Raw genomic sequence first — 10,057 nt, 5'->3', positions numbered from 1 at the left:
ACAGTGTATTTAAGGGATTTCTATTAAAAAAATATTTCAATCGTAATTTGTACCAGAAATTAATCCAACAGTGCTGGAAATTATTTCATGACCAAGAGATTCGAAATAAATTGCGTAACAGAAAGCACTTACATAAAGAGTTCCTGTTCGTCGTGCAAGGTTGCCATTTATTCATTTTTTTCGGGATTTTGTATTTAACTTATGATGTTTCTCCAGTTTCTGGGTCACAGTAATATTTTTCTTGCTGGCCAATCAAGAAAGAAAGATACTCGTTTAAAATCTGATGTCATTTTGGCGGTGCTACTTTTAATAAAATAATTGTTTGACATTTTAAAACATTTTCCCCGTATGTCCAACAGCAGTGAACTAATTTTGAATTCTTTTCCAGGAGCAGAGCGATTGCAAACTTTAGAGTGAGATCCGGAAGAGGGCGCAAGCTACCTGAACAGACAAGAGACATGTAGCAGCGAAAGGTACGACCCATTCAACTCGACATTGCACAGAATGCAAGAACAAAAACTATTTACAGCTCTGCATTAGCCCCTGGGCGTGAAGTCAGATCATAGAAACACTAAATTTAAAAAAAACACACACAATTTTATGACTTATTGCATTTCTTGTTGTCACTCTGGACCCGGTTTGAGGATCACTTGTGTCATTTATACTGGATACACAGATATAATGCACACCTCACCATTGAAAAACATGTTAATTCCTCCAGTTTATTGTATTTATAAGGCTGCTAGGACCAACAGATTTTCAGAACAGGTTTCTAGTCTGTCTCTTGCTCATCTGTTAACTCCCCTCCAACTCTTACCTCAAAATTGTATTTAAAATCACACAGAGGTGGTCTATAACCACGTCTCAGCACACACACACATCCACACAAATAAATTCAAACAGATTATATTTGTTAACCACATAGGCATAATTCCATCAGTTTATAATTAGATGTAAACGAATTACTAACACTAATACCCTTTTAATTCCACCGTATCATTACGGATATTTTTGAAATTCACTGTGCCCTGCAGGGAGTTACGTGCTGGAAGCTAAAGAATTTCCATTGTTCGGTAGGAATTAGGTTATTAAAAACTGTGAATGCGAGATTGCTTCTGCGAATCAAAGGAGATGTACAGTAATGGCAACATTAAAGCAGTTTGTGGTTCAGCTGGAGCGACTTGCATGGTCAAGGGTCTGGTGCCTTTCACTGTCATGACCATTTTTAATATCATTTTTTTCTGGGATGGGGGGTGCGTTGCTTCCCGTTTTAATTGTAGCACATTTTTTTCTTAAATATCAATGTGACCCGGGTGTCGCAATTCAACATCGCCTTTCCCGTGTAAAACTATGGAGTTGAAGGGAAACTGTTAAGTTGCATAGGTTTGGAACAACTGACGCCCTTTTTCTTCCCCCCGTAAAGGATTTTCTCTCTGTCTCTGTGCTGCGCGAAACTAATTAGTTTCTTTCGGGAGCTCTGTGTGAGTTTGATGCAGTTGTTCCGTTCTGAGTGATACATATGATCCTTTCTCTTTAAAAACAAAACAGAATTAAAGTCGACAGAAAGGGTGCAGGATTCGAGAGGCTGAATTTGCATTTGGAGGTGTTAGCGGTGCTTTGGTTAGGTCTGTATATCTGTGAGTGAGAAGAGGCAGAATGAGGGAGGTATTTATTGTGTGTGTGAGTTGCAGTCCGCTCCAGGCTTGTCCAGGGCTCCATGCTTTTGGCACGATCGCGCACTCAGGATTTTTTCATTATTCACCATGCGTGCTCTGCACTTGGACAGCGATTTCCTCCGTGATTACGTGTGGCGCGTCTCCCTGCGGGAAAGCTCCCCCGTGGAGAGGTCCTGATGGGTTTGGGCCTTACTTGAATTTCCCAGCTTATTATGTGTCTGCACTGCGCGCTAACGCAGTTCCTCAGCAGCCAGCTCCGCTTCCAGCAGCAGCAGCGGCGGCGGTGGAGGCAGCGGCACAAAGAGCTGGCTCTGCTGCCGAGCCGGCCAGCCGGACGGCGGTCATGGCACCAAGCTGGTCCCGCTCGCCGGCCCCCCGCCGGTGAACATCCCCCGCACACTCGGACAGGCAGCCCCGCTCTTTCTATGTGTGCGACTCACCGAGGAGCATCGGGACACTCTCCGGGCAGGATAGACCTCGTACCCTCTTTAGATTTCTGGCTAAACAGGTGATCCCTCCCTCCACAGACACACACACACACGTTTAAAAATCCGCCAAGTTTATTATTGTTGTTGTGCGGAGAGTTAAAGTGGCAGGTTGACAGGTTTTTGTTTTGTTTTATTTTTCCCACCTCCTCCCTCTTCACTTTTTTGCCCCTTCTTGTTGAGAATTTTTAGTCCTTGAGGTCGCCGTTGACAAGGGGAGGAGGGGTGTGTGTGTGTCTGTGTGTGTGAGGTTTGCACGGAAGGAAGGTGGAGGTTAATGCAAGTGGATTTCGTGCAACAATAGACCAAAAAAAAAGAGAAGAAAGGAGCAGCGGCACATTCTTTTTTTAAAATCGAGTTTATTTTCGGGGGTGGAGGGGAAACCCAGGGAGCCTCCTCCCCAGCCCTCAACTCCCCCGTAAAATAATCACTTCTTGTCTTCGTGTGGACTTGCTGGATCCCGCATCCAAATCCACCAGTTGCAAAGAAGTTGGGGGGTGTGTGAGTGTGTGTTGTTGGGAGACCGAAGAGGAGGAAAAAATTAAAGAGGGAGAGGGGAAGATCTGGAAAAAAAAAACCTTTTTTAAAGAATCACTTGACTGAAATCTAGTTTTAGCACCACCGCGAACAAAAAAAAAGTAGGAAGGAGACGTCACACGTAGTCCACTCCGAGAGGTTGAAGTTGCCGCATTGCAACGGGCAGGAGGAGGGAGAGAGAGAGAGAGAGGGAGAGGGAGAGCACGGAGCAAAGATTGATGTTTGGAGCTCTAGTCACTGCCCCGGACAGCAGCGCCCTGAGAGCAGATTCTTCCAGCGGACTGAAGGACTGGACATGTCCAGACGCAAACAGTCTAAGCCTCGGGCTGTTAAAGGTGAGCTCTGCCGTGACGGATTCTTGCGTTTTAAATTTTTTTATTGTTTTTTTTCTCTCTTAAGGAAAACAAAAGAGAGAGAAAATCTGTATGTTGGTTTTTAAAGGTGGTGCTTTGGCGGGGGGAGCGGCAACGGTCGCACGAATGGACTTTTCCGCGCGTGCGATCCGCTGGCGCCCAGTTCAGTTGGAGCCGGGGCTGGTGGGCGTCACGGAGAGCGGAAACAGCGCGCGCGCGCGCGGGAGGGAGGGCGACGCGCGCACGGTCACACGCACGCGGGCCTCGCCGGCAGGGGCAGTGTGGAGCTGGTCTGAACTGGGCTGGGCGGGCACGCGGCCTGTGTCGAGGAGGGGAGGGGCGCGAAGCACGAGGCCCAGGTGCTGCTGGCGAAATTCCGATTGTGGAATTTTGCGAGCGTGTGTGTGTGTTTTTTTAAAAACGAATGAGTGGTGGTTACCGTTGAGCGCGCGGGCAGTTTGAACCCTGAAAAACCTGTCGGCCCGGGTGCGGCGCCGTTCTTGTGGGAATCTGAACGCGGTGATGCCCCTACATCTGAGTTTGGAGGCCCAAATTCTAATCCCACCTGCTAATGCAGGGCCACGTCTTTGAACAGGTTGATTTAGGAAATACCTGCTGTGTAACATACTCTGGACACGCTGCACCCGGTGCTCGCTGCTGCCTTCTCAGGCTGTATGTCACCTGTGGGAACTCTATCCACAAGTAATTAACTACTAAGCACATCAACAAACCGAAACTAACGTTCTTCCAAACACATATGGAGCCATCCCTTGAGATTAGATTGTTACTCGTGGGCCAGAAGGCATGGGTTCAAATCCAAGCTGCCCCAGAGATGTGTTAAAGCAGTTCGGGTTAAGTTGATTTTTAAAAATGCATTGTTACTGCCTTTCTGTTTGGTTACGTCTTCTAAATGAGGGAGATAATTTTCAAGAAATCCCTCATGTAATTTCAGTATACGTTTTTGACATTAACGTTTTGATAAGGTGTAAAAGCAAAATGGACAACTGGGTGGTTCAGAAATACCAATCCAAACTCCTAAACTGAGAATATCTTCAACTCACTATATTGTTCCCATATTTTTCCAGACACTGATTTCAAGGGATGGAAAATTGCAAACACTGCTTGTAATTTTCCAGTATACTGCTGTTGGCATGCGTGACTCCTCATTACTGCAAATGGAAAATTTTAGCCTATAATTTTTCCCTTCTTTTTTTTCCATTATTTGTTTATGGGATAAGAGTAGTGCTGGTAAAGCTGCACTGATTGATCTCAAGTTGGTCTGAAGGTTGTGGGCCATAGCTCATTTGGACCAATGCAGATATTGTGGATGTGATGCTCCATTGATGGTATTAGTTCTGAGATTTCAGGACTTTGCAGCAAAAATGAAGGAACAGGAATATCTTTCTTGACTTAGAACTTTGTGTAACGAATTTTGCATCTTCTTGATAATGCATGGACAGGATGCCTTGGATATTTAACCCAAAAGAGTAAAGAATGTACAAGTTTATTGAATTACCTAATCTGAGGATGAGGATAATCCATGTAAATTTGTAATTTGATTCATTTAATATTCAAATTAAATTTTTTAGGGACTCCCTTAGTCTGGAGCTGGAACGTTTTAGAGTTGCTTAAATTCTGAAATGAGATTTTTGCATTGTGTGTTAACTGATTTTTTTCTTACACTGTAAGTAGACATATTATAATTTCTAAGGGTTTAGATTTGTCTTTGGGCCACAAAATGACTGGAATATATTGCATTGAACATCAACAGATTGACAGACATAATGTTTAAATCAAATGTGCGAATTTGAAGAGTAAAGCTTATATGGTTTATAAACCTTTAACTGTCAATTAGGTTATGGTCCTTTGGATCAGTCAGTTACATTTAACAATTTCAAAATGTTAATCTATTAAATATAGGGTTTCGTGTTGTTTGAAACATTTGCAATATTTGAAGGCTGAGCATTACAAATATTGCAAAATATTGTGTCTATCATAGATTTAATAACTGCAATGTTGAACAGTCAAGCTATATACGTAATTTAAAACATACAGACGAACTCTGTTTATTGCAGAAATGATGTAAAATATGCAGCAATGTATTAATAATATTGGTCACCTTAATTCAGTTTTTGCTACTGGACTGATCTCTTACAGTGAGATATCACCAGTACTTCTGGAACCAAGAAAGTGCAGTTGGTATTAGACTTGTACTCTGGAATCAAGTGAAATATGCGGGTTGTGCGTACTTCATTAAGAACATTGTATGAGATGTTCCCAGAGGGGCCAATTCGCACTGCATGAAGTAAAGTGTCGCCCATGTGTATGAAATTTTTTTGTGCTTTCTTGGAGTTCCTGCACACTTTCATTTAAATGTTTTCAGAGTGTGGCCACTCTTGTCTGTATTTAATGCCTTGGCTAAGTAGCTTAGTCAGTGAAAGTGATAACATTTTTGGAAATGGTCCGGTGTGAGGTTGGAGAGATTTTTGTGTGAAATGTTTCAAACAGGCCTTTATGTAATTGCCAGCAATTTGTGCATGTGGATCATAAACTTATAAAAACATTTGTGGCTGCCAGGTTAACTGGTCATCTCTGCTGTTGCAGCTTTTGACATTTGTGACAGACTGGTGATTATCTGACTCATCATTACAGTAAAATATAAATCTGGGGGAAGTGCTTTTCATTTAAGGCTGGGGGTACTGCACTTGCGTTTTGTAATTCATGGCAAGGACTATGTAGGATGCCGATTTCCCTGTTCGTATAACTTTAAAATGGGCAGCTTGAGGTGTAGTTCTTTGGAGATTTCTAACAAAGCAAACATTTCCTGTCATGTCAGACTCACCTTAAAACAAATTATATATTTTTTAAAGCATTTTTGCGCCTAAAGTATTGGTTCTCCTTAGTGGACCAGCTGTAAAGCAATGTGACTGGCATAGCTGTATCCCAAGTAAAGAGAAATGAATTTGAAGTAGTTATACCCATCAGTTATGATATAGGAGCAGACATTTTTATTCCAATCCTAATTTTGCCTTGTGTCCATTCATTGATGTATTATAATTGTTTCTCAGGACTTTCCATTTTTTTCTCTCTCTTTTTTTGCTTCCTCTTTCCTGTCCCTTACCACTACTGTTTGTCATGGAACATGAAAAGTTTCTTCTTTTGTGTACTTTGCACCCAGAACCATTAATATTCTGCCATACTGATGTTGTACCTAGCTCAAATCTCTCTCTTAAATTCTCATCTATTTTATATAAGACCACCAGAAATTGGTCACGGTTGTCCAGAAATGGCCTCACTGAGGCACTGTATAATAAAAGAATCTTTCCTTTTTGTATTCCTTTCTCCTTGCAGTACATGTAAGTATTCCATTTGCCTTCATAATCAAATTGTAATTACATACTAACTTTATCATTCAAGTAACAGGAAACCCAGATACCACCTCAGTTCTACAATCCTTTGCTAACTTTCAGTATCATTCCCCTCCAATGTGTCTTTTATTTTCTAGCCGAGTGGCACTGTTATTACTTGCTTTTACGTTTCTCAGAGAAGGTCTTGAATCTTTGGAAAAAAACTTTCTCAAAAGACAGTGGAAGTAGTGCCTTTATTCTGAAGGTAAAGATAGGCTGTTGATTAACAAGGTGGTGAAAGGTTATTGAGGTTATGTGGGACTGTAGAATATCTGGTCAGCATTGATCTTGTTGAATGGTGGAGCAGGCTTGAATGACTAAGTAACCTATACCACCTTATTCTTTTGTTTATACATTTTTGCTAAGCGATTGAACCATCTTCAGGACATTCTCTCACTATTCATGCATTGCTACTTATGGAGTCCATCATAGATTTATTTTGGGCCTCTCATCTATGTGGACATTGGCTGTCATGATCCAAAACTGTAACAAGTGCCATATATGTGGATGTCAATACTGAGCTCTAGCTTGCCATTATCTCCCTCTAATCTTCATTACTACTGTTGCTAGCCTGGTCATCCAACATTCAGTTTTGGATGAACTGCAATTTGCTCTAGTACAGACCAAAGCATTCTTTTTCCATCCTTCCTCAAGTTGCATTCCATTGGCACTGATATCGTGTGTCTGAAAGTCTTGATGTAGTTGTGCTTGAGATGTTGTACTGGAATGCTAACTTCCAGTCACACACTAACCTTTTTATATCTGCTTTAGATTAAATACACATTCTATTAAATCGTGAGTTGAGCATCCAAACTCCTCACTGAAACCAATGATTTCTGTTTGTCATATTGTCTGTCTGACACCTGACGGTTTTCTTTTGAAACCCCATCTTTTGTAACCCTATTCTTGCTGTTTTTGTTCCGAGACTTGATTATTCCAGGGCTTACCAAATTCCTCCTGCATTCTCAACCCTGTTGTGCTGCTTGTATCTTGAATTGCAACAAATTCTTTGAGCCCATCATTGGTACTTGCTAACATGCAATTGTTCCAAGGCACCCAGTTTAAACTGCTTATACTCCTGTTGTGATTCCTTGCTGCATCTTAATCTTTTTATTTCTGCAATCTCTTCCAGTACCTTTGGTAGTGCTGCATTCTTCCAAATCTGATCTCTATATCTATTACTCCTTTTTACCCTACCATCAGCCGCTGAACCTCCCAGCTCATTAAAACTTAAGCTCTGGAATCCCATCATGAAACCTCTGCATTTTCCCTTTACGTCTTTTTAAGGCCCTCCTTAAATCTCTCTCATAGTCTTATCATAATATCTGCCTCTCTGGCTTAATGTAAATTATGTTTGTGTCAAGTATGTTTGTGTAAGAAGCTATATGTAAATTATTATTGTACAGTAATCTCTCCAGTTTAAGAATACATTGTTTGGAAAGATGAGTTGCCTAGAAATGTTTAAGCATAACTAAGCAACTCATGGCATTATTGTAGTTCAGTTCTTTTGGAATACAAAAGTGCAATATAGAGTTTTACTTTTACTTATTTGTGGGATGTGGGTGGCACTGGCTGGATATCATCGATTCCTTAGTTGCCCTTGAAAAGGTGATGGTGAGCTGCCTTCTTGAACTGCTGCAATCCACCTGCTGTGCATTGACCCACAATGCCATTAGAGAGGGAGTTCCAGGATTTTGACTTTGTGACCGTGAATGTATTGCAATGTATTTCCAAATCAGGATAGTGAGTGCCTTGGAGGGGAATTTGAAAGTGGTGGTGTTCCCAAGTATTTGTTGCCCTTGCCCTTGTCCTTCGAGATGGAAGTGGTCATGGGTTTGGAAGGTGCTATCTGAGGGATCTTTGAATTTCTGCAGTGTATCTTGTAGATAGTACACACTGTTGCTCCTGAGTGTGGTGGAGGGATTGGATGCTTGTAAGATATAGTACAAAGAAGCGGGCTGCTATGTCCTGGATGGTGTCAAGCATGGAATGTTGTTGGAGCTACACTCTTCCAGGCAATGGGGAGTATTCCATCATACTCTTGACTTGTGCCTTGTAGATAGTGGACATGCTTTGGGGAGTCATGTGAGTTACTTGCTAAAATATTCCTAGCCGTTGACCTGCTCTTGCAGCCACTGTTTACGTGGTGATTCAATTTGAGTTTCTAGTCAAGAGTAACGCCTGGATGTTGATTAGTGGGCGATTCATCGATAGTAACCATTGAATGCCAAGGGGTGGCAGTGAGATTGTTCGTCTCTTATTGGAGATGGTCATTGCCTGGCATTTGTGTGGTGTGGATCTTACTTGCCACTTGTCAGCCCAAGCCTGAATATTGTCCAGATCTTGTTAGATTTCAACATGGACTGCTTTGTATCTGAGGAGTTGCGAATGGTGCTGAACATTGTGCAATCATCACATTGTGCAATAATCAGTGAACATCCCCACTTCTGACCTTAGAAGGTCATTGATAAAGTAGCTTAAGATGGTTGAGTCTAGGACAGTACGCCAAGGGAACCTTTCAAAGATGCTTTGGAGCTGAGATGACTGATCTCCAACAACTACAACCATCATGTGTGTCAGGTATGACTCCAACCACTGGAGAGTTTGCCCCCGATTACCATTGATTCCAGTTTTACTAGGGTTCCTTGATGTCGCACTTGTTAAAATGCATCCTTGATGTCAAGGGCTGTTACTTTCACCTCTCCTCTGGAAGTCGGCTCTTTTGTCCATGTTTGAACCAAGGCTGTAATGAGATCAGGAGCTGGGTGGCCAGCTGGAACCCAAACTGAGTGCCACTGTGCAATTTATTACTGAGCAGGTGTTGCTTAATTGATTACACTTTACTGATGGTCTAGAGTAGACCGATGGGGCAGTAATTGGCTGAGTTGGATTTGTCCTGCTTTTTATGTACAGGACATACCCGGGCAATTTTCCACATTGTCGGGTAATGCTGGTGTAACTATACTGGAAGAGCTTAGCTAGGGGAGCAGCAAGTTTTGGAGAACACCTCTTTAGTACTGTTGCCAGAATGTTGTCGGGGCCTGTAGCCTTTGCAGTAACCATTATGTCAAACTGTTCCTTGATATCACATGGAGTGATTCAAATTGGCTGAAGACTGGTGTCTGTAATGCTGGGGACCACTAGAGGAGGCTAAGATGGATCATGCACTCAGCACTTCTGGCTGATGATTGCTATGAAAGCTTTAGCCTTATCTATTGCCCTGATGTGCTGGGCTCTTCCATCATTAAAAGCAGGGATAATTGTGGAGCTTTCCTCTAGTGAGTAGTTTAATTGTCCACCACCTTTTGTGACTGGATGTGAATGAGTAGAACAGTCTTTATTGCTGTTTTTATATTTTTCACATGTGAGTGCTTCAGGTAAACATTGAAAACTGAGGTGTTAATTTGTGGTTAAGTTAGGCATTCTGAACTCTGAGGTAAAAACAATGATTGCAGATGCTGGAAACCAGATTCTGGATTAGTGGTGCTGGAAGAGCACAGGAGTTCAGGCAGCATCCGAGGAGTAGTGAAATCGACATTTCGGGCAAAAGCCCTTCATCAGGAATAAAGGCAGAGAGCCTGAAGCGTGGAGAGATAAGC

General features: G+C 42.2%; 1 protein-coding gene across 6 annotated transcripts in view; it reads left to right on the top strand.

The window, feature by feature from the left end:
- The first annotated feature begins 420 nt into the window (after nt 1-420).
- Nucleotides 421-10,057, top strand: part of znf423 (zinc finger protein 423) — a 376,444-nt gene continuing 366,807 nt past the window's right edge. For 4 of the 6 annotated variants that reach the window (XM_043706936.1, XM_043706935.1, XM_043706937.1 and 1 more), the window contains exon 1: nt 2,907-3,033. In XM_043706936.1, the coding sequence (XP_043562871.1) occupies nt 2,994-3,033 (40 nt within the window). In that variant the 5' untranslated portion in view covers nt 2,907-2,993. Of the gene's footprint in view, nt 474-2,906; nt 3,034-10,057 lie in introns of those variants that run through there. The other 2 variants (XM_043706939.1, XM_043706938.1) reach the window with 2 other exon arrangements.

The sequence above is a fragment of the Chiloscyllium plagiosum genome, chromosome 17 (genome assembly GCF_004010195.1).
Source record: "Chiloscyllium plagiosum isolate BGI_BamShark_2017 chromosome 17, ASM401019v2, whole genome shotgun sequence".
Taxonomy (NCBI): Eukaryota; Metazoa; Chordata; class Chondrichthyes; order Orectolobiformes; family Hemiscylliidae; genus Chiloscyllium; species Chiloscyllium plagiosum.
This window is presented reverse-complemented; position numbering and strand designations above follow the sequence as displayed.